The sequence below is a fragment of the Chinchilla lanigera genome, unplaced genomic scaffold (assembly GCF_000276665.1).
Source record: "Chinchilla lanigera isolate Chin_1 unplaced genomic scaffold, ChiLan1.0 scaffold00083, whole genome shotgun sequence".
Classification (NCBI taxonomy): Eukaryota; Metazoa; Chordata; class Mammalia; order Rodentia; family Chinchillidae; genus Chinchilla; species Chinchilla lanigera.
The window spans coordinates 3000947-3025011 of NW_004955484.1; the positions used below are offsets into that span (position 1 = coordinate 3000947).

Here is a 24065-nt window from a genome sequence, read left to right on the forward strand (position 1 = left end):
TTTTTAGGGGGTTTTGTTTGTTTTTGAGACAGTGTCTCCCTATGCAGTTTTGGCTGGCCTCAACTCGCTATGTAGTCAGGCTGGTCTGGAACTAGGGGGGAACCTCCGGCCTCAGCTCCTGAGCCCTGGGATCACAGGCGAGCGCCACTACTCCCGACAGCCCTTGTTGTTTTTTGAGACAGTGTCTTGCTAAGTTCTGAAGTTGGCCAGGCTGGGCTGAACTTGGGATCCTCCTGCCTCAGCCTTCCAGATCACAGGTGGGACCATCGATGGGTAGCCATTGTGTCCAGCGAATCTGTTGCTTTAAAGCAGGACTCCCAGGGCCGGGGCTATAGCTCAGCGGCACAAGCGCCTGCCTGACAAGCACAAGGTCCTGAGTTCAATTCCCGGTACCAAAAATAAAATAAAATAAAATGCAGGACTCGCAGATGGCTGGCTCTGCTGAGGCATGTGCAGGAAATGTGTTCATTCACCTACACTCACCTGATCTTCTTGAGACCAGCCTCCCACCTGTTCCTAATGCTATAGCTCAGGACCTGACTGCTTACAGAGGTTGTATAAGCAGATCCGAGCAGCAGCAGCAGCCCTGGTCCTAAAGGGCTTTAGCAGAAGTTATTCTTCTCAGTGGAGAACATCACAAAGTTGTTTCCAAGAAAATAAAATCATAAATTCTTTGTAAACCAGAGGCGGTTGTGTTTGAGTCTGGTGTGCAGTGTCTTCCTTCCTGCCTTAGCTCCTTTGCTGTCAAGCCTGTTGGAAGAGGGTGGTGCCTTTCTTTCCTTCCTTGTTTAAGCTGTCCACCTCTTCAGTTTCTTGGAGGTCATTATGAGCATGAGGTCAGCACCTTTTTTTCCTGGTTGTTATCACCCTGTTGTTTTTTTTTGTTTTCCCGCTCAACTGGAGACAACCCAGCGTCTTCACACGGAGTCCCCTGCCTGTAGTACATTGCAGTACATAATGTTTACGTTCACCTTAGGAAATAGACGTACTTAATATGTCTTGATTCCTTGTATTGCCCTTCTCCCTTCCTCCCTTCCTCTTGCTCTATTTCTAGGTCCCCTTCTCATTTGCAAAAGATCTATCTCCCTGGTTCCTGTTAGTTTTTATTTTGCACTTTGCACTTTATACTTCGAGTTTTTCGTGGAAAAGAAAGTAGGAGATATTTAAGCACATGTGCCTGATTTATTTCACTTAACATTGAGATCTGAAATTGCATCCATTTTCCTACAAATAACTCAAACTTCTTTATGGCAGAGCGGTACTCCATTATGTACAAATACCACATTTTTATCTATTCATCTATTCGACATAAAGCCTGCTTCCAAGGTTTAGTTATGATGAATTGTGCCGCCATAAACGTGGGTATAACATATCATGACTTTTTTTTTTTTTTGCGGGGGGTGGTTTGGTACCATGAATCAAACAGAGGACTTAGTGCTTGCCAGGCAGGCACTGTGCCACTGAGCTATATCTCTGGCCTGTGATGTTCTTAATTTTTTTTTTTTTTTTGTCTTTTTGAGACAGAGTCCCACTATGCAGTTCAGGCTGGTCTTAAGGTCACGTTGTAGCCAGGCTGGCCTCAAACTTGCAAAGATCCTCCTGCCTCAGCCTCCTCATTGCTGGGATTACAGGTGTGAGCTACCACTCCTGGCCAAGACAGAAATTTTAAAGCAGAAATAATCTGGAAGATAAAATATGTAAAATTCTTAAAAGACATAGGCACACGGAAGGACTTTCTGAATGGAGCCTCAAGTACAAAAGAAATAACATTAAGAATCAACAAATGGGATTATATCACATTAAAAAGCTTCAGTACAGCAAAGGAAACAGCCAGGAAAGTGAAGAACAACCTACAGAATAAAAAAATATATATTTGCTAGCTACTTCTGACAAAGGATTAACATCTAGGGTATACAAAGAACTTTTAAAAAAATCAGACCTCTCAAATAAATGACCCCAACAAAATATGGGCCACTGAAATGAATGGAAAGATCGCAGAAGTACAAATGGCCAGTAAATACATGAAAAGAATGTTCCTCGTCTCTGGCTATCAGAGAAATGCAAATTAAAACATGGAAGCCAGGCGTTGTGTCTGACCTGGACCAGATTAGTTGTACACTAAGGCGGTGTGAGGTACAGCTGCTGTGCTATTGCACTGATCCACGTGTCTCTTTCTGTGCTGGTGCCAGGTGTTTTCCTCACCCTCGCTCTGTAGTGCAACTGAAAATCTAGGGTTGTGAGGCCTCCTACTTCCTTTTTATTGCCAAGGATTGCTTTTGCTATTATAGATCTCTTCTAGTTCCATATAAATTTGAGGGTAGTTTTTGTTGGTTTTTTGTTTTTTTCTGGTACGGGAAATCGGACTCATAACCTTGCGCTTGCCAGGCAGGTGCTGTGCGGCTGAGCTAAATCCCCAGCCCCCGAGGATAGTTTTTTTTTTTTTCCTACTTCTGTGAGGAATGGTGCTGGTGTTTTGGTTGGATTGAGTTAAGTCTTTATATCAGTTTTGGAAGTATGGATATTTTGACAATACAGGTTCTGCACAGGCCAGAACGGGATAATGTCTCCCCCACTTTTGTCTTTTCTGATGTTCTCTTTGATCTTCTTTTTTAGACTACTGTAGTGTTTGTTACAGAAGTCGAGGTCTTACACTTATTTGGTTAGGTTAGTTCCCAGGTATTTTAAGTTTTTGTGACTGAACCCTTTTATTTTTTAGCATTTTATTTTGAGATAGGCTCTCAGTCACTAATCGGCCAGGGCCGGGCTCTAATGTGACTTTCCTGCCTCAGCCCCCAGAGTGCTGGGATTACAGCCCTGAGCCAACACCCCCAGCTCATCCAAAGCTTTTGTTTTTTTTAAGGTTGCAGTTTAACATTTATTGCACTTACTGTAGGATACTACTAAACCCTCAAAATACAGTTTCTGCCACAAACTTTATTCTCAAGGACTGCAGGTAGTAGCTGCATAAAATAACTTCATGGAAACTAAGAGAGCAGCCGGGTGTGGTGGTGCACACCTGTAATCCCAGCACTTGGGAGGCCGAGGCAGGATCCTCCGAGGAGGAGGAGGATTGTTGCAAGTTTGAGACCAGCCTGGGCTACAAAGTGAGCTCAAGGCCAGCCTGAACTGCATAGCGAGACCCTGTCTCAAAAAGAAAAAGAAAAAGAAATGGTTCTGTTGTCTCCCTAGTGTAAGAACATGAAAGAGTAAATAAGACCCAAAATGTACAGTAGATAATATGAAAGGGAAAGAAATTGCTCAAAGGAAGGAACAACCGGGATGAGGGAAGAAGAAAAAGAACTAAGGCAAAATATGTATGTATGTAGGTATGTATGTATATAGAAGGAGAGCTGGGATAACTTTACTGCTGATGTCTGGTGGTTTGTTGAAAGGAATAATTAATGCTTAAATTTTTTTTTATATTTTGACCAATTTTGCATGCTTATATCTCATAATCTGAGCAACTGATGTGAAGACAACAATATGCAATATAATAACCATTGGTGAATTCCTGCCATCTTGTCTAGTGAAACTCTGTATTGTCTCTGATGTTTTCTTAAATTATTCTTTGCTTATTCTCTTTAATGGTTTGATCAGTCTTCCATTCTTTATCTGGTAATCTGAGCAGCTTTGTTGAAGATAACAATATGTAATATAACAGCCACTGTTAATTCCTATCATTTGGTTTGAAACCCCATATCATTTTTAATGTCCTTGCTTTATTTTGTTTGTATTTTGCTATTTTTTTTTTTACTATTCTCTTTAAAATAAAGAAAAAATTGTTATAAACTTTCAGACATGCTCAAATGTGTGATCCTCCTGCATCAGCCTCTCTCAATGCTGAGATTACAGGCGTGTGCCACCCACCCCTGGCTTGGGTACAAGTTTTGATTCATGTGGGCCTCCAGAGGGGTGAACAGCTGCCTGGGTTGTAGGAGAAGCTGTGGTTAATGAATCCCAAGAGTGTGTGTGCTCTTAATCTGGCTTCTGCCCTTTGTGAGGTGGGGTAAAGATGGATAACTTATTAAAAATGAGGTGAAGGCCTGGGTCAAAGTAGAGAAATTTAGAACTCAACAAGTGTATCACTGTCTTTCATTTAAACCAGTCATGGCAAACCCATCACAGTTGTGCTACAGCCAGGTATTTGTTATCATTAAAAGCTCTACCGGGGTTGGGGGTGGGGGTGGGAAGCTCTACCGGGCGTAGTGGGGCAAACCTGTAATCCCAGCACTTACTCGGGAGGCTGAGGCAGGAGGATTGTGAGTTCAAGACCAACCGGGGCTACAAAGTGAGCTGAATGAAGGCCAGCCTGAACTGCATAGCGAGACTCTGTCTTAAAAAGACAAACAAACAAACAAACAAATAAAAAAAACGCTAGAAGGTTCACCATTGCTGATTTAAACTAGTATTTGGAACTTCTCAGAGGTATGGAAGAGCCCAGTGTGGTTTTTTGTCTGTTTGTTTTGAGACAGGGTCTCAGGAAGTTGAGTAGCCTGGGCTCAAATTTGTGATCTTCCTGCCTCAGCCTCCCAGAATACAATTACAGTTGTGTACCACTTTGCCTGGCTCAGTCATGTTGCTTTAATACGTACAGCACTCCTCATGGGCATCATGTGTGGTCTATATCCAGTGGGCATTAGAAAACTGTAAATGAGAGAGAAAAACACAGCTACCAGATCTCAAAAGTACATACTAAGAAACCCTGAACCTAAATGTCCTTCATTCAAGTATCAGATGAATGTCGTGGAGGAGGTCCTCTGTGTAGCGTACCTGGGTTCCTGGAGGTCGGTTAATATCTCTGTTCACTGTGTCACCAAGCTGCGGAGGTCCCCACTGGCAGCCAGAAGGTGGTGGCCTTCCGAGGTGCAGGCCACCTGCAGAGGTGCTGAGAAGGTGCTGAGTGAGGCAGTGGCTCTGTGAGTACGTCTTTACCAGGCACACATTGAATCATTCAGTAATGTTAGTCACCTTCGGGGTCAGGTGTGGGGAAGTGTTGAGGGGGCAGTAATCCATCCTAAGAGGGTCTGGGTGTGGTTGATTTGTTTTTAAAGAACAGACAAATGTGGACTGTTAAAAAGTGTGGACTGTTAAATGGAGAATGAGTAGGTACAGTCATTCCCTTCCCTTTTTCTGCTAGACAGGGTTTCACTAGGTCATCCAGGTTAGCCTTGAACTCAAAGTGATCCTCCTGCCTCAGCCACCTGAGTGCTGGGATTACAGGCATGTACACCTGGCTGTCACCTCACTATAAAGGTTGATAAATTATAATCCTTGAATGCCCCATTTCAGTTTACACTGGGCCATATTAACTATCTTAACTAGCCCATTTTATATCAGATTAATTTGGGTTAAAAAATTTCTTGCCTTTTTGAGACAGGGTCTCACTATGTAGTCCAGGCTGGTCTCGAACTCGCAACAATCCTCCTGCCTCAGCCTCCCAAGTGCTGGGATTACAGGTGTGCACCACCACACCTGGCAAGACGTCGAATTTTTGTACTCATTCATCTTGGGCCTTTGAGCCTTGTTCCCTGTGGTACGTACTCTGTTTTGACCTTACAGATGGTTGCTGGAAATATTCACCGGGGGCCCTGTGCATCTGGGCCTCTTGGGCAGCTGCTTCCCTCTAAGGGTGTCCCGCTGACAGTGGGGCCAGGTTCCACCTGCAGTCACTTCACTATTAGGGTTGCAGTACCAGAGCTCTTTTTTTTCCTCCTGGTACGATGACTCAACTCACGACCTTGCGCTTGCCAGGCAGGCGCTGTGCTGCCGAGCTAAATCCCCAGCCCCAGTACCAGAGCTCTGTATGTGGACAGGTAGTGTGGCTTCTTGTGCCTTGCTGGGCAGGGACTAGCGTCCAGGGCATTTGTCCATTAGGGTTTTAGCCACATTGTGCCAAGGCCTGGAGTCATGTTAGCCTGTGCATCAGGGGACAAAGTGCAGTAGTGATAGAGGCGCAGTCAGCTCCCTGACCTGCATGGTGTGGCCTACAGTATAGGTGTGCAGTGTAACTAAAGAAATCCATGAGATTAGGTCCTGTGGGGTTCATGTATGTAGCAATGCAAAAAACAGGTGAAAACCCTCGGACTAAACCTGTGCGTGGAAGCTACGGATGGGAAAGGCACGGGCTGCCTCTCTCAGACAGCGTTCTCTTTCTCTTGTTGTGGGCAAGAATGCACACGCATCTTCCACACCAGCGCACCAGGCAGTGAGCCTGATGCCAGGTGCTTACCGTGACTCACGGGGAATGGGGTATCAGGTGCAGTGACAGCAGCAGTAGCTGTGGGAGGGAGGTGTGCGCATCCCAGCTGCACCAGCAAAGGACGGAGTCAGAGCTGGACTGCATCCTCCTCACCTCAGTTTCCAAATTCTTTCTTACACTTCGGCATCGCATCCCAGGTACAGATGGCTTTCTGTGTGGTATTTATCCTCTGTGATGGCACATACACGGAACCAAGTTACTGCACATGAAGGACACTCCACAGGTGACATGACAAGGGAAGTTAAAATGTTTATTCATGTTCATATCTAGTGACATGAAAAAAGTCTCATTGAAAGCCAGCCAGCTAGAGATACAGCGCAGTGTTCACACTATGCTCACGGAGGGCAGAAAGGCTCAGTCATCCTGTGCGTTCGAAGTCACCCAGGCTCTTGAGACAAGATCCCACTTACCCAGATGGCTGGGATGTCTTCAGGATGACCTGCTGCCTCTCACAGAACAGCAATGGGCTCAACAGAACTGCACACTACTGATAGTGAGCTACCGGACTTCAGAGTCATTCCATTGGCGGGTCTGTACATCCCAAGAGTCAAGCAGAGAGTAGAGTGTGAACTAGAACACAAGCCGCAGAACTTCACCCCGCAGACTGACACGCACTTCCCTCCTTCGACCTCATCCAGCACTGTGGTCCGGGGTGTAAGGCACTAGAGAACCGGGGTCGGAGAAGGTGCTCCGAGCTGCAGGTCTTGGTGTGCAAAGGAAATCGTGGCATATTTTGGATACTAAAAATATCTCCCCTCACCTAGTAGTTTCTGTCCTTTACAGACAAAAACAAGATGTTTACAAAGGATTAAAAACAGGTGCACTTAATTATGAGAAAAATGGCCCGTGAAGAAATGCAGGTTTTCCGTTAGATGCTCTCTGCTTAGAGAAGAATCAGAAGAAACCACCATGATGACGAGTGAACACGGAGAAGGCAGAGATGTAAAAAATGCTCCATTTTTGTGCGAAACAGTGCAGTGGTCATGACGAGGGACCACGATGCTGAGTGCTGTGGTGGTGTGAGCAAGAGGGCTCACACTTCAGCACCGTCAAGTGGAGGCCAGAAGCGGCGGCGCAGGGCGGCACTGCCCGACAGGCCGGGGCTCACCCGCTGCCCCCTGCGTGTACACAGTGCGTGGAGCCCAGGCGCATGCTACAGGTTTTCTGGGGTGGCTGCAGTGGCAGCACCTCATTCTGCAGCGTTGCCCAGTGATGATCAGCACTCTGTCATAGGTATTAGAGAGGACCCTGGCCAAGAAGCATCAAAGCCACAGACACGAACCTGTAGCTCAGCCCTGAAAGCAGCCCGATTCGAGTGCTCTGCAGGACAGGGTCTCCTAGGACTTGCTGCGACGGGAGGCCACGGAGGTTCCCTTGTGTCTTGGGTCTCTAGAGGATGGTGAAGGCACATTCAGATGCCAGCACAGGTGTCGGTAAGTCACGGGATGGACAGAGCCAGCTGTCAAGGCTGTGGGCATCTCTGTAAGAAAGCACCTGCCACTAACATCTCAGGTACCTGCACAAGCAGGACAGCAGACTTAGCTGGGGATTGATCTCTCATGTTTTAGTTACTTTCTTGCAAACAGCCTAGGAAAGAAAGCAAACAGGTAAGATTGTGTGCCCAGGAGAGACGCCCCAGGGAGAGCACATCACCTGATGCAGCTCTCGGGGTCACAGTGAAGCTGGGACTTAGTCACAGGGCTAAACAATCCCCAGCCTGATGGGGATCTCCCACATTTGGAGGTACAGGGACCTCCGGAGCAGCACTGGAAGTAGTGCTGTTACAGAAGGTTAGAGGACATCAAATAGGTGATCTAAGCAGTAAGTCGTCCCTTTCAAGCTCTTCAAGCATTCTGAATTAGGGCTGTTGCCTCCACCAGGGCAGTGTAATGAAGGGGCAATCTTGCCTACACACGCTCCATCGAAGGTCCACGGCAGCAGTACAAAACTGCACCCAGGGAAAGGTAGCTCAAAGAGAGGCGCACAGAAAACTTGCAAATCTGGGTCTTTGTTGGTTCAAGGCCAACATACTGTTTCTAGGTTCCAAAGCATTACCTAGGTAAATGTGCTGGCGAAAGAACAGAATGTACAGTGCCTTCCCCACAGATAATTTCAAAGAGAAAAGCCCCGGAATTCCTTGACTCACACTGTTACATTGTCACACTTCTATGGCCTTGCTGTCCGAGAGACTGGATGACACATGTGAGCGTGTTGTGCTTGTCCTGCCTTATAACCACCAGCACTGTAGCTGTCCTCCAGATCTAGTGCTTTGCAGCCGCCACCCAGAGTGCTGTGACGTCTCCCTTCAGCAGGCAGGGCTTCCGCTGCCCTCTGCTGCTCAGCACCGGACAGTCAGGGAGGAGTCTGTTCACAGCACTCCCGTCAGGGCCAGCTACGGGAAACAAGCAGACTGACCCTGCCCTTGTGTGCATGAAAAACTGCAAGCTGCGTGATTTTCAATACATTACTTAGAAATCACAGAGTTAATTAACAGAACAGAAACTTGCTAGAGATTAACAAGTGCAAAAAAGATACAAGCCATAAAGTCTACCTTGAATATACTTCTGTGTGCATAATACATTGCGGTGGCTTTTACTTTTTCAATTTGGAACTTAAGTGGCGACACTTCTGTTAACAATTGAAGCACAAATTTATTGCCACAGTTGTGTTGTCTGCATAAATCCAGAATTTCTTTTGGACTTCAAGTAAAATTTCATTTACAAAGACAGATTTGGAGTGGTGCAAACATATGTGAAAGCATGTAGCTACCTGGAACTCGACACCACCCGCTTCCATCTGTCAGAGTCGGCCTGTTCGTGGCCTGTAGGTGGCCCAGGGCTGTCCCTGTCCCGGGTCCTTCCCGGGCGCTGCTGCCCTGCTCAGCACTCTCCTGGCTGCCTAGAAGCAGCAGGTCTCAGCAAGTGAAATGCACACCTGCTCCCAAGGAGCGTTCTAACCACACTCTTCCTTAACAAATCAACCAAGATGCCCCACGCATAGGCGGACACTGCAGTCGCTTACTACACAGGAGGGGCAGCTGGGGAAATGAAGAGATGTCTCGGAGGAGCCGGTCTGCCCGAGGGTAACGTGCACCACGGCCAGCTAAGGCAAAAATGTGGGAATGTTAAGCTGCTCTCATGAACTGATCTTTAATATCCCTACAGGTTTAGCAGAACTAATGCCTCCAAGATACCAAGACAACAAAAACTACACCTGTATTGAAATTTCTAATAGTTTTTTACTCTAATAAAAAACCCCAATGAGGGTGGTTATATACAAGGGGAAATGAAGTGTTGGGGCTGGATAGCTCAGTCTGTGACCTCCAAGCTTTACCGTGAGCAAACAGACACTCCTGGTGAGTGTGCAGGGTACTGTCGGTGCTCTGTTCCAGAGGGCATGAGGGTGGCTGGAGGGAAAGCAAGCCTAGATGGAAAGTAAAAAGCAGCCCTCTAGCCTCCGAACTCCCAGCTGCTACACTCGAGAACTCTGGATGGACTCATCTCTGTGTGGCTTTGCTTCTTCCATACCCAGGGGCATAAAGTTCCAGGCTTCACTGTGAGCTCGGCATGAACAAGGTTTACTCACTCTGGCCGGCCTGTCCCCTCCCTGTTCTAAATAAAGGAAGGAAAACGTGCTGAGCTTGTGAGCTGAGGGCGCAGGGCAGAGGAGAGGCTTAGAGTCACACGAGGAGGAAAATCAAGATAGGACTGACCTTTGAACAGCAGAAAAGCCAGTGCTGGTGGTGACACAGTTTGTAGTAAGACCTTCTGCTGGGAAACGCAACACAAAAGGTAACATGGTTTCTCCAACACTGGCATACCTGCTTCCTCAGCTGGGAAACAAAAATCCACCTCAGTACCGAGATGAGCAAGAGATGAAGAAAATCATAGGTAGGCTGCCCTGGCCCGAAGGTGTGAGAACTGGCTCCAGCGGGCAGATGAAGATGGTGCCAGTTAACTGTGTCTTTTTTTCTTTTTTTGGTACTGGGGCTCAAACTCAGGACTTTGCAATTACCCGGCGGGTACAGTGCCACTGAGCTCTGTCCCTGGCTAATCACTTCTCTCTCCTATGGCCCACACAGTGTCCACATGCGGCCTCCCCTAGTGAGGTAGATGATCATCCTCTTGCTAGAGGTATCGGGCGCCAGCCCACAGTGCGACAGGATAGGACAATGATCTGCCTAGCTAAAAGGCACAAGCTATTTCAGGGGCTGCGTCACGTACCAGGCTTCTCTGAGGAACTGTAGCCCAGGGAGACGGATTCGTCCCTGAGGCCCGGACAACACTGCAGGCCTCGTTTAGACACAGAATTTGGAATCACTCTGTCACCTTAACACAGTTCCACAGGGCAGCTTGCCTCTGTCCTCCCTGTCAGGTACACTTCCTGCCACCATGGGAATCTGAACAGGGATGGATGGGAAGAAAGAAAGGCTGCAAAAGTTTAAAAGCAGGTCAAGTTCAAAATTAGATCGAGGAGATAAGAAATATGAGGCAAAGTTTCAGTGAGCGGAACCGCTCGGGGAAAAGGAAGCTCTCATGGTGATGCTCCTCAGGTGAGATGATGGGAGGCGGAGACAGTGCCTGGTGTTACTTCCCATGCAGGTCACTCAGCTCCACATCATCCTTTCGGCGCTTGTGCGTAAAGAGGGAGGCAACAGGGTAGAGCTTGGCCTTGGCTTGGAACCGGTAGCCCGCAATGTCAATCTCGTATTCTCCCCGGTTGACAAAATCTACTGTGACCACCTGCTCCTCCCCAGTGTCCTCGGAGAAGTTGTGCACAAAGCCCAGGCACACGTGGCGCTCCAGGGTGTAGCTGTAGGCACTGCTGGTGGTCTGCCCGACATAGCGGCCATTCCGGTAAATAGGCTCCCCCCACCACGGCCAGAGGTCCAGGTCCGTGTCGTGGTCCTCCAGGATGAACATGGTGAAGCGCTTGTACACTCCGTTCTGCTTCTGCTGCAGCAGTGCGTCCCGGCCCATGAAGTCCATGCCCTAGGAAAGAGGAGCAGCTGAGACAGTGCCCCGCGGGGGCCGCCCCGGTCCTGCCGTGCTGGCTTCCCTGACATGGCCTTTACCCCCGAGTGAGAGCTGCACAGAGTTTTTTCTTTTTTTGCAGTACTGGGGATGAAGCTCAGCCAGGGCCTTTGCACCGAGCTTTCCCTAGCCCTTTTTCAATTTTTACTTGGACAACGTCTTGCTCAGTTGCTTAGGCTGGGCTTGAACTTATGTCCAGTCTGAGCCTTCCAGAGTACGACCAATCTGGCTTTTTTCCTAATTTTTTAAATTTTATAAACAGATTTCAATCATAAGACCACACAGAACAATATTTAGAAAGAGAAATCACACAAAAATACTTGCTAGAATTTTTAGAATTCCTCTTTCTTTTGGTACTGGGAATTGAACTCAGGACCTTGTGTTTGCCAGGCAACTTTGTACCACTGAGCTATATCCCCTGCCCCTCTTTTGTGGCACGGAGATGGAGTCTCACTATGTTGCCCTGGCTGACCTCAAATCCCTGGGCTCATGTGGTTCTCCTGCCTCAGCCTTCCAAGTAGCTGAGACTGTAGGTACACACACCAACAACCAGCTAAAGATAATGTTTGTAAGCTGTGAGTTATTACTGTAATATCACAGAAAAGTCATTCCATGTAATGGCTCCGAAAGAGCACTACAGCCAAGACACTGCACTGTGCAGACAGCCCTGGTCTGCAAGAGCGCGAGGGAGAACTCGGCACTCTGCTGCTGCCATGGCCAGGGCCTGGGTGGGCTGCAGGGGCGGACAGACTTGTCTTCCACAGAGCATTCTCTGCAGCTGTGTGTTTAAAAAGTGTTCGTCTACTTAAATTAAGCAGCTGATCTGTACAAACCCACGTGGCATGTTACTAAACCAAAATCAGTTCAGAAACCCTTCTGGCCAAGCACTGATTCTTCAGAGGGCAAGGCGCCTTGGCCGGTCTGCCGTCGCTCATCCAAGTGGACGCTGCCCTGTTGAGGGTCCCAACCAGCCCAGCGCCTTCACCTGCCACCTCACCCTCCCGGTCCCAGTGCCGATCTCAACCCTCAGCAGCAAGCCGGTGACTACGGTACCTTCTCCAGCTTCACCCGAGACTCTCGTCCACACTCCAGCGGCGTGGTGAGCATGTTTAAATCCTGGCCCCAGAAGGCAAAAAACTTCTCAATTCGGAGGCTGCGGAGGGCGTAGTACCCAGCATTCCGGATTCCGTACTTCTGCCCGACATTCATCACTTCGTTGTACACGTGCAGAGCGTACTGGCCAGAGGGAAGGAGGGAGAGAGGAGAGCTCAGTGCTCAGCGGCCCACCAGAGCAGGCACAGAGCAGGCTGGAAGCGGTGGCACTAACGCTGTTATGTGGACAGAGCCAGAGTCACACAAACTCCGGGGCAATTCATCCTTGAGCCGTGGCCTAGAGCCAGCAGTAATGAGCTGGGGTTCCCTGGCCTGGGCGACAGATTCCACCACAGCAGGGTCCTTACCTTTCACTTCCCTGACGTGATTTCAGTATACAGCAGCTATCGCACAACTCAACTTTCTGAAAAAGCCTGGTGACCAGTCTCCACCCAGTTCTGGCTTTGTCTCTTGCTCCAATTCTCAACCTGTGCTAGTGCAGCACACACTGGCCCAAGCTGCAAAAACCCAAGCTCTCACTCGTAACTACAGATAAAGACATGCACCACACCTGACCTTTCACACATGAAGCCACATCTAGAAGGAAGAACCATGAGTACTGTCTGTATGTAATAAGGCTCAACCCTAGAAATCCCAGAGACTCACCTGAAAATAAAGACTAAAAACAATATAATTGCATAAGGAAACACACTAACATCATCAGTCAGAATATCTTGGAACAAAGACACCCTTCCTCATTCACGGCAACAAAAAAACAAAATATTAACTGAATAAACTTTAATGAAGACTTCAAAATACCTCTGAAAGTCACCAAAGAAGTTGAGAAACATAAGACAAGACAGTGCATGTCTGACTGTAAGATCCAGGATCTCATAAGACTGTTAATTTTCAGCTGAGTGTGGTAGTAAACATCTATAATCCTAGCATTGTGGGAGACTGAGGCAGGAGGATCCCAGGTTCAAGCTCAGCTGGGCAAGTTAAAAAACAGACCCTGTCTCAAAAAATAAAAAAAGGCTGGGGATAGAGTTCAGTGTGAAGGCCCTGGGTTCAAACCCCAGAATTACATACACACAACACACATGCGCACACACAAAAGTAACATACCCCAAAAAATATAAACGAAGTTTTTGTGACAGTCCCATTAAGCTGCCCAGGCTGACCTTGATGTTCCTGCCTCAGCTTCCCTAGTGGCTGAGATTACAGGGATACACCATCACATCCAACTTTTTGCTCTTTCATTTTAAAAAAAGTTCTTGAGAGAAAATGAACAGGAATTGTTCTTTTCCAACATAACGCAGGATAAGCTCTAAAAAATATGACAACACACAGACTCAAAAACACTGTGGCTCCAAGCTAGGCAAGTGGTGCATACACTGAGTACCTTCTAAGTGCCAAACACGTGAGACAGATGATGGGGAAAGACGTTAGCAGTATAAAGTTGCGTGGTGAACAAAATAAGTAAAATATATTTTACTAGACAGTGTTTAAGTGTTACAGAAAATCTTGCCTCGTAGGCTCCCAGAGGGAGGGCCCCCAGCACATGGGGAGCCTTGGGCGGGGAGCACCGGTCTTCGGACCGGCGGCTCACTCCTGGCCTCGTAGGCCCCTGGAAGGAGGGCTCCCGGCGCACAGGGAGCCATGGGCGGGGAGCGCAGGTCTTCCGGCTGGCTAGCTTCCTGCCTCGTAGGCCCCCAGAGGGAGGGCCCCCAGCACATGGGGAGCCTTGGGTGGGGAGCGCCAGTCTTCTGGCTGGCTAGCTTCCTGCCTCGTAGGCCCCCAGAGGGAGGGCCCCCAGCACATGGGGAGCCATGTGGCGGCGAGTGCTGTTGCGCGCCAGCCCTTAGGCCGGCTGCCGCCACTCAACTGAGATCTATCATGACACAGAGAAACAGTGACACAATTGGCCCACCATGCACCGACTGCAGTTGCCCACCCACAGATGTGTGTGAGTCATTCAAACTTTGAACAACCCCTGGGAATACATGCCATACAACGGGCCACTCTTGCCGGCCATTGAGAACCAGAAAGGTCCAGAGCCAGTGGAGGAGCAGCTGCTGAACAAGGACTCAGAGAACATGAGAATGCAGACTAAGCCCACAGAGTCAGAGGTCCAGTGGACTGGGGTCATGAGAGCCGCTCGGAAGCTGTAAACCAGGAGGACCTTGCACAATACCTGCAGAGACTCATTGGAAGCCATTCTTCCCCTGACAGTACAGGCTGTGGTGGAGCTCTGGAGAAGTCTGCAGCAGGATTCCTGCTGCCTGTGCTGACAGTTGGGGAGAGGACACTAACTGGTTGTGGGGTCCCAATGCGATGGGAGGCTGGAGAGAAAATGCTACAAAAAATGGCTTTTGCCCCAGACGACTCACTTGATTTTTGACAACCCTTAGGCTGTAACTACTTGTTAGATCCTTCTTGTGTATCTCTGTCTTCCTGAGAAACCACTTTGAAGATACCACCATGTATTACAGCAGTCATTGATATTTTCCTACTAATCTATCCGTAACTCTGTAATGTTTATATTGTTCCTATCCTATTTCATAATTGGATCCATGCTTATTATTATGTGTTTCCTACAACAACCATTGAGAATTATTGAATGATTATTCAGTAGGTCACTCATGCATAGTTCTATTTATATTCTTTAGAAGCCACTTTGAAGATACCTAAGTATAGTACAACAACTATTGATAATCTCCTACCTCTTTTGTCTGTAACTCACTATCATTTGTCTGTTTGTTTTTCTGAGAAACTATCTTATAGATAACAATATGTGAAACAATAACCATTGATAATTTCCTACCACTTTGTCTGTAATTTGGTAAGCCCCTATTATTATGTTATCCTTCTTTTACTCTTTAAAAAAAAAAAAAAAAGTGTTACAGAAAAAAGTAAAAAGGAAAGAGAGCCAGGCGTAGTGTACATCCATAATTCCAGTTCCTTGGGAAGCTGAGGCAGGAAGATCACAAGTTCCAGACCAGGCTGTATAAATCAGTGAGACCCTGTCTCAAAAGGGGTGGGAACGTAGCTCAGTGGTAGAGTGCCCTTGGCTTTAATCCCTAATATCACAAAAAACAACAGTGAGAAGGAGCCCAGGGAGGAGTACGGGTGCTACAACTTGCTATACTAAGGTCTTAGTGGAAGGTGACATGTAAGTAAGACCCAACAGAGGGACACTGTGCCCTTACAAGTGTCTATCTGAGGAAGGACAGGCCAAAGGAGTGCGAAGAATTTAGTGGAAGGCAGAAGGCCATTCAGCGTGTTCCAAGGCCAGCAGAAGGCAAAGAGGCAGAGAAGCAACAAGGTGGACGGCAAGCTTGGACCACATCAGGCCTCAGCTGGCTTGGGCTTGGCCACAGAAGGCTCTGAAAGGTCGCTCAGCCCCACTCATCAGGAAAGTCAAAAACTTTCACACCTAATGCTACCAAAAGCCTACGTCTGACAATGGGTTCCCGCAATAAAGAGAAAAGCTTCCACGCCACACAACTTTTTATACGAGCCAAGGACTAGAAACACCAAATGTCTGCTAGTACAAGACTGGGTGAGTACATTATGATTCCACCCTAAGGTGCAATACTGTGAGAAATAAGGGCTGGGAAATAGCTCAGCAACAGAGCACCTGTCTAGCAGAAGCAAGGCCCTAGGTTCAATCCCCAGCACCACAGAGAAAAAAGAAAAAAGGGGAAGCTCTTGCTCCTGAGGTACAGACAGAAAGGTCTCTACGGTGCTGTTAAGTGGAACAGCCAAGATAAAGGACAGTGTACTTCCATTTGGGTCTTTATGGGAGGGCTAACATCTCCCTTCGAATACGCTCGCATATGCATAACCATCTCCCTGACATCATAAAAACAAATACTAATACAGACAGTTTGCGAGAACTTGTCACATGGCACTGAGCAGTTTGATGATTTTATAAAACCTCTTGCATACAGCCTATTTCGATTCCAAAGGCCCAGACACACACAGCTCTCTGAAGCTGCCTGTGCGCACAAGCTCTGGGAACAGCAGCCTGTCCTGGGTCCTAGCAAGGACCCTGAGCACCCTCACCTCGATGGGGATGTACAGCATGAAGCCCGGCTCCCCCGTGTGGGTCATGCTCATCACCCGGATTCCGTTCGCGTAGCCCACGCTCATCTCCTGCAGAGGCAGAGACAGAGACGACAGTGAGTATGGACAGGCACTCAGGCCTGTCATGGGAAGGAGGCCCGAGGACCCCCTCGTTCACGCTGCGCCCTGTGCTTACTCTAAGGAGAGGCACATGAAGGCAGGCCTCTCGCCCTGAAAACAGAGCCCAGCCTTTCCAACGTCTCTTCTCCTGAACATCACTGTGTCTGGACTGCTAGCCTAGCTGACAGTGGCAAGGGCAGCACTGTCCTTGACAAGCATGAACTATTTCCCAAGTCCTCCTAAAGACCTGGACTGGCCACATGTCTTCTCTGGGGGACTCTACAGATGAATCCTTGGCACCTGCTATACAAAAGATGATGCCTGGTGCCCACTGAACACAGCTCATTTGCTACCCAGTTCCTCACTTTCAGAGCAGCTCAGGTAGCAGCGGGGCCTGTCCTGTGAAGCCAGGATGGGGAGCCCACACACCAGGGCAAAGCGGGCGGAAGGAACTCCGGGAGGGGTCTCCTCACAGCTAAAGTGGGGTTTTCTTTCTGCCTCAGAGAAGAGGGGAAAACTAAAGATAACTGGTAGGTGGGCCCTAAATCTGGTTTGAACTTCAAAGAGTCCCTGTGGTAACTGTCCCACAGTTCAGTGTCCCAGGACCCTGAGAGTGTCCACTGGGTTGTTGGTCATCATCTGTTACTCAGTCATCACTGCTTTTATTGTTACAATTGTTCTGCCCAGCTACAGTGGCCACTAACAAGAAAGAAAACACGTATGTTGTTTAGAGATTCAGTTACACCATTTCTCCTCTGAAGACACTGTGTCTATACAGAAGTGACTGACAAAGAGGAAGCAAGGACAGGAAGAAAAGCCTGGTCTGTAGTGTCAGTGTTGTAATCTTCTAACTTAAAATTTTTATCCACTGCAACAGAACCATAAGCATGGAGCTGTGACACTCAGAAAAGCTAACTCGCTTCAGAGATTCCCTCACACTTACTAAGGAAAGCCTCGAAGGTGAAAAAGGATACAATTACTCATTTTGTTTGCTTAATAAAAGTCAACGCTTTGTTGGAGTGAGAGTAAGAATATGTACCTACCACCACTGTCCATTTAAAGACAACGTTACCAGCACCCACCTTGCAAAACAGAGTTGGGAAGTGGTCTGCAGTCATAGGGGCATAGGACAGTTCAGACAGCACATCCACAGCTCGCGGGCCAATCAGGTTGAGGGCTGTACGGGAAAGAAGAGATGTAAGCTTCTCCGGGCAAACCACTGGGCTGACGGGAAAGGCTGGTTCGGGATGCACCACGATGGCCAGACCCAAGTGGCAGGAGCACAGGAGTGAGCTTTGCTTGGGTAAGTCCAGGGCAGACGCCAGTCACCCTGATTCTGGCCCATACGCCTCTGCTGACAGCACTGCTGGATGTGTCTGCTGACGGGGCTCACCCTGGTTTTTTAAGATGACTGTCCGCAGTGAGATGGGGTCAGGAGGCTGAGCCCTGGCCAATGAGACACCTTCAGGGCTGGCCACGCCTCCCCATCCAGATTCCTGTTCTCATCTTCTCCCCATTGTGGCTGGAAAAAGCCCCAGTTCCGAGTCAGTACCTGGAGGACAGCTGTCCACCCACTTGGATCTCTAATGTCTGTGACAGCAGCTTATGCTAGTTAACATACAGACACCGTAACACTGGAACACCACTTTCATTCAGTAAGATTCTGTAGTTTGCCAACCTGGTAGCAAGGAGTGAGTCCTACTTGCTACTAGTGACAAATCAAGAGTGAGGCCTGGGGACATCAACACTGGCAGGGGCAGGGTGCGAGAATAGGAAGGAGCCACTCCCCAACTAAGACTGCTGAGAAAGAGAGAAGCAGATTAACTCATCCTTAAAAATTATGTACTCACATTGGATATGATGGTACATGCCTATAATCCTAGCTCTCGGGAGGCTGAGGCAGGAAGATTATTGCGAGATTGAGGCTAGTCTGAAATACATAGTGAGACCCTGCCTCAAAACAAAACAAAAACTGTGTACTCATTGAAAAGGGGGAAACCTTGACGACTCTATTACTTAAGTAATAAATATAAAAACTCTTAAAATTCTTTATTCATTCATCCAGGAAACACTTGCACTAATGCATGCTAGCTATACGGGGAGGTAGCAATAAACAAAATAAACACAAACCAAAGCAGTCATGTCACACTTCCCCGCTAAGAAAGTGGGGACGTGTGAGAGGTCAGCTATCTAGGACCAAAACCCCCTTTGTTGCTCACTCTGATATCATTTCCAACATGCCTCTACCCCTGCCTCCATCCCACCAGCTGCCCGGAGGCCCTCACCCGTGTATTTCCACGTGACATCCTCCAGCACCAGGTTGCTGTCCTCAGGCATGTGCTTTTTAAGCCAGGCCCAGCAGTGAACCTGCTGGTCTGTTGGAGAGATCATGAAGAAACTGAAAGGGAGACGTGGAGAGAGGATCAGGAAACAAGTTCTAATCCAGTTTCAAAGCTCCTCTGAGAATACTGCAGAACGATCTCTTACATAATGAAAAGCAAAATTCTAACTTCCTGTTAGTGCCAAGAAAGACTTACTAACATGAAGGAAGGCACCCTCTCCAGGAGAGTGACGAACTTCTACACCAGCTCTGACATGATTTGCTGGGTCCTTGCGGATTACTGTAGGGCCTAATGACTTGGCCATGAATTCATGGCCTGATTTCTCAGTCCCTGGGATAAGCGGGTCTCCTGGAGAAGAGCTTGGGGAGGGCCTCTGCTGCGCTTACAGAACGCTTCGGGGAGCAGCGTGTCGGGCTGAGCAGTGGCAGCAACCTCACCTGCGCTTGCTCAGGCGTGCGATGCTGCAGTCATTCTCGTAGCCCCCGGCCTCGTTCAGCATGCCTGTGTGCACAATGTGGCCCACGGGCACATCCAGGTCATTAGAGAAGAGGAACTGCAGAACTTCTAACGCCTGGTCCCCGGTAGACTGAAGGGGAGGAAATAAGCAGGGGTAGTGAGCACAAGAGCACCCGGTTAGTCACACGGCCAACAGCCTGAGTCCTGAGGACATCCCACAGGCCAGCACCCATGCAACAGGAACTGCAGATTTACTCAATGGTAGGAAGGGCCAGGGAAAGCTACTACTGACTCTTGCGGTCAGTGGGCCTCTCTAGGCAAATTAAAAACCAGACAAAGGAGCTAAAAATTCAGAAAAATGTAGTATACAAATGAAACCTGAAAGAGAACAAAGTTCTTTCAGAATCAGTTTTGAAGTGACGGATGATATACAGGTGGCCTTCAGTAAATATGCAGTTTTCCAGTCTGTTATTTGGATTCCCAAACACTTACTGTTATCTCAAACTTTGTGAAAGAGGACATGTCAATAACACACACTGCTTCCTTACAGCACTTGACTTCAGACTCCACAATGTCAAACCAGTCTGGTTTATAGAAAGTCTTGCTCTGCTCCAAGGCGAGGAGGTCTACAGAACAGAAAAAAACAGAAGGTGCAAAGGAAAGGAGGGACTGTACACTGCAGCCTAGCAGTCCTTTTTGCTATTTTTCCAGGAATACATCCAGCTACATACATTTACAATATCCCAAGAAAAAAATAAATAAAAACGGTAATTTCTCACCCTTGTCAGGTGGAACGAAGTACTTTGGCCTCTCAAATCCATGTTTCTCCATCCACCTGGCCCCTTGAGCATCCAGCCGGTCATACAGAGGAGACGTGCGCAGCTGCCTACCAGTCTGGAAGTCCCAACGAGGAACCTTCAGGTCGTAGATCAGGGCTAGAACAGATAAGAACAGGCTGTCACAGCCCCGAGTCACACACTCCGGGCTGAGCACCCTGAATCCACTAGACCCTGGGGTCACTCCTATTTAGACAGCGTAATTTGCAGGCTGACAAAGCCTAATTGCTCAAATATTACCCGGTACAACGGGCAAGCTCCAGCAGGACAATACTACCGAGCTGGCATTATCCCTGTGTGACACTATCCAGGCAGCGACTCGTGCTCTCTAGTGACAGTTATACTTCCAAAGTAGTACACAGACAGGATGGGAGACTGGCCAAGGGGAAACCGTGCTCAACTCCACCGCAGAAACGGCAACATCTAAGTGAGACACAGGTGGTGAAGTGTGAAAAGATGGCACTTGATTCTTTGCCTGTGTTGGGATCTCAGACCTATTACAGACATTTCCTCCTCTCTCAATATTTAACCCATTTCTGAAGTGGAAGGGTACATAGCATACCTTGATTTGGTGGCTCTGAAATCTGAGAGGTTGCAATGTATTGTCCCAGTGACATTATTCACATAACAAAGCTAGGGTCAGAATTCATTTCTCTTAATGTCCAATCTGCAACAGCAATAAGTAAAAAGAGCCAGCAAGAATATGATCTCTAGTCTCTTCCCAAGACTGACTCAGTCCGAGCCAAAGGTACACTGGGGGAGGGAAGGTTGGGAGAGTGAGGAGGAAGAGGCCACAGTAAACTTCTTTTTTTTTTTTTTTTGTTTTTGGTACTGGGAATCAAATTCAGGGCCTTGCACTTGCCGAGCAGGCACTGCAGCACTAAGCTATATTCCCGGTCCAATTACGTTTTTGTTTTTGGTACTGGGAATTGAACGCAGGACCTGTGTTTACTAGGCAGGCACTGTGCCACTGAGCTATATCCCTGGCAAGTTTCTTTTTTTTCAAATTTCTTATACTGTGACAACTTGTCACCCTCTTCTGGTACTTTAGGTTCTACCTTTTCTTTCCCTGTCCTATCATGCTTACAAATTCTGGGAATCACAGAAGTCCACCAGAAGTGTCACATCACCAAGAAGCAGCTCATCAAACACAATTATAATTTGCACAGCTGCTATAGTAACAGTGGGTGGGGAAATCTAGAATTACAATAGCTGAACATTTTAGCTAAGATATCTAAAATTAAATTCAGCAGTTAGATATACTGCTGCTAGTCTGTCCTCTTCCGTGGACCGAAGTTGTGTGTCACAAGGCAAAGCAAACATTCAGGTGTTAAAAGTCTCACCATGGATGTTGTCCAGTACTAAGGCAACAGTGCATCTGTAGCCAAGAAGGGTGGGCACAGCCAATGTAGAAAATTACTCTTTTTTTTTTTTTGGTACTGGGGAATAGAACTCAGGACCTTGTGCTTGCCAGGCTGATGCTTGTCTCACTGAACTATATCCCTGGCCCTAGAAACTTACTCTTGAACATAAACACGCCCCAAAATACTTATAAATTATTTGGCAAGGTCTGAGAATAGTCCTCAGCATAGGAAAATGCAGTTTAATTTCTGATCCAAAAGGTGTCTCTAAAGGCTTGCTGGAGCTGGGCGTGGTGGCACACACCTGTAATCCCAGCCCTCGGGAGGCTGAGGCAGAGGGATCGTTGCAAGTTCGAGACCAGCCTGGGGCTAAAAAGTGAGCTCAAGGCCAGCCTGAACTGCATAGGGAGACCCTGTCTCAAAAAGACCAAAAAAAAAAAAAAAAGGCTTGCTGGAAAATAAAGACAAGGTGGAACGAGTTCAGATGATCAGGCCAATCCTTCAGAGCTGGAAGGAGGCAAGGACAAGGGGCAGGAAAGCAGGAATTAATGCTTTATAGTCACACGAGAGGTGCTTTCTTAGCTGGATAGCAAATAACAGACTGATGACAGAAGTCACTCAGAGAAGCCCAAAGCTCTGAGAAAACCTTGGCAAATCCTCTGCCTTGGAAAGAAAACAATGACCTCAAAACCCAAGTGGAAGCTGGGGAGCTGGGCCTACACTGAGATGTAGCTCAGTGTGAGAGCATTTGCCTGGCATACGAGGCCCTGGACTTGATCCTCAACACTGAAAACAAAAGCAAACCCACAAGTGGGGAGTGCAGGAGCATCACAGGACCTCTCAAGGCAAACTGGAAAGGAGGCATTGCGAGGGATACACAGGAAGCATCTGCAAAGCACCCATAAATCCACTTCCCTGTTCCCACAAGTAAACAGGGCTCAGTGTACTAACAGTGCTCTACAGATATCACATGGGGCATTAGGCTCCATCCCAGCCTGAAATCAGATGCCCAATTCAAAACAGTTATTAAAGAACGAAGGAAAAATGTGCCCTCTGAATGATAAAACAGGCCACCAGAAAGAGATGCCTGCAGCTAGGTGCAACGAGGCTAAGAGGGTAAAGCTTCACTTACGCATGACTTCCATGACCCGGTGGCGCAGAAAGGTACGGCTGCTCTGGAGGGCTCCAAAGCGTTTCAGGTCCAACTCCCAAACGTTTTCTGAGGGGTAACCATGTACTATCCATTCAGCGAGGTACCTGTTGAGATGGGGGACAAATGTCGTTGGGCCTCAGAAGTGATGCACAAGAGGATAATCTGTGCCTCAATAACTGCCTCATTAATCTGTCATTTGCTAACAAACGAAGAAAACACTTCTTGTGTGAATACAAAGTATTCATTTCTGCTCTTCCCTCTGTCCTTACCTCCTTCCAACTTGCCTCAAGTGTGAGACACAAGAAGATAAAAACGATATTCCACAAATTAGGAACCAGAAGAGGGCTGGGCACGGAGCTCAGTGACAGAGCGCCTGCCCAGCACACACAGGCCCTGGGTTCAGTCCCCAGCACCAAAGGGAGAAAATACGAACCACTGGAATCAAAACTGCTTATGCTGTCACAGACAGTGGACAATTTGGGGTGCAATTTCCTAAATTTTTCGTGAGGAGATCCATGATTACAATTATAGAACTACTAGGAGAATTTTAGTGCTAATAATGTTCCTAGAAATTGTTTAAGACATAAGCCACATCTATGAGGAAACAAGACCACACATACACATGTATATTGATTTGCAATCCGATGGTGCTTTCTGTAAAGGGGTCACCTGGGACATGCTGTGATCTGATCACGTCCCCTGCTCCAGAGGTTCTCAGCAACTCCTGTGACTGTTTTCAGAGCTATCCTGCAAGAGCTTTTCACTCAAAAAAACTGGTCTTACTCATTCAAAATTTTAAAAAAAGACTATTATTAAAATACAATTAGCCCCTGAACAACACAGGTTTAAACTGTGCAAGTTCATGTACATGCAGACTTTTTTTTGAGATTTGCAAAATATTTGAAAAAACTCCACGAAGAACCATGTCATCTAGATATATTGAAAAAATTAAGGAAAAAAGGTATGCCATGAATGCATTATATTGATGTCTGTTTTATCGTTCACTACCACAAAATAGATACAGATCTATTATTAAAGTTAAAAATTATTGCCAGCTGTATGGCGCACACCTGTAATCCCCACACTTGGGAGGCTGAGGCAGGAGGACTGTTCCAAGTACGAGACTAGCCTGGGCTGCAAAGTGAGCTCATGGCCAGTCTGAACTGCATAGGGAGATCCTGTCTCAAAAAGACAAAAAAAAAACCCCAACCCTGTAACATACAGAAGGTGTTAACTGATGGTGTAAACTGTCAGGAAGGCTTCTGTTCCACAGCAGACCATCAGTAGTTGAGTTTTTGGAGAGTCGCATGTTACACAAGGAACTCAACTGGGAGCAGAGCCCAGT

At 47.5% G+C, this 24065-nt stretch overlaps 1 protein-coding gene across 1 annotated transcript in view; it reads right to left on the minus strand.

The window, feature by feature from the left end:
• Positions 1 to 6488: 6488 nt before the first annotated feature.
• Pdpr (pyruvate dehydrogenase phosphatase regulatory subunit) overlaps positions 6489 to 24065 on the minus strand; it is a gene marked incomplete at its 5' end in the record, with an annotated part of 36626 nt that continues 19049 nt past the window's right edge. Inside the window, 9 exon segments of the mRNA XM_005403465.2 lie at positions 6489 to 11250; positions 12346 to 12528; positions 16453 to 16542; positions 17655 to 17749; positions 18858 to 18970; positions 19352 to 19500; positions 19863 to 19996; positions 20150 to 20305; positions 22700 to 22824. Coding sequence (XP_005403522.1) covers positions 10846 to 11250; positions 12346 to 12528; positions 16453 to 16542; positions 17655 to 17749; positions 18858 to 18970; positions 19352 to 19500; positions 19863 to 19996; positions 20150 to 20305; positions 22700 to 22824 — 1450 coding nt within the window. The 3' untranslated portion in view covers positions 6489 to 10845.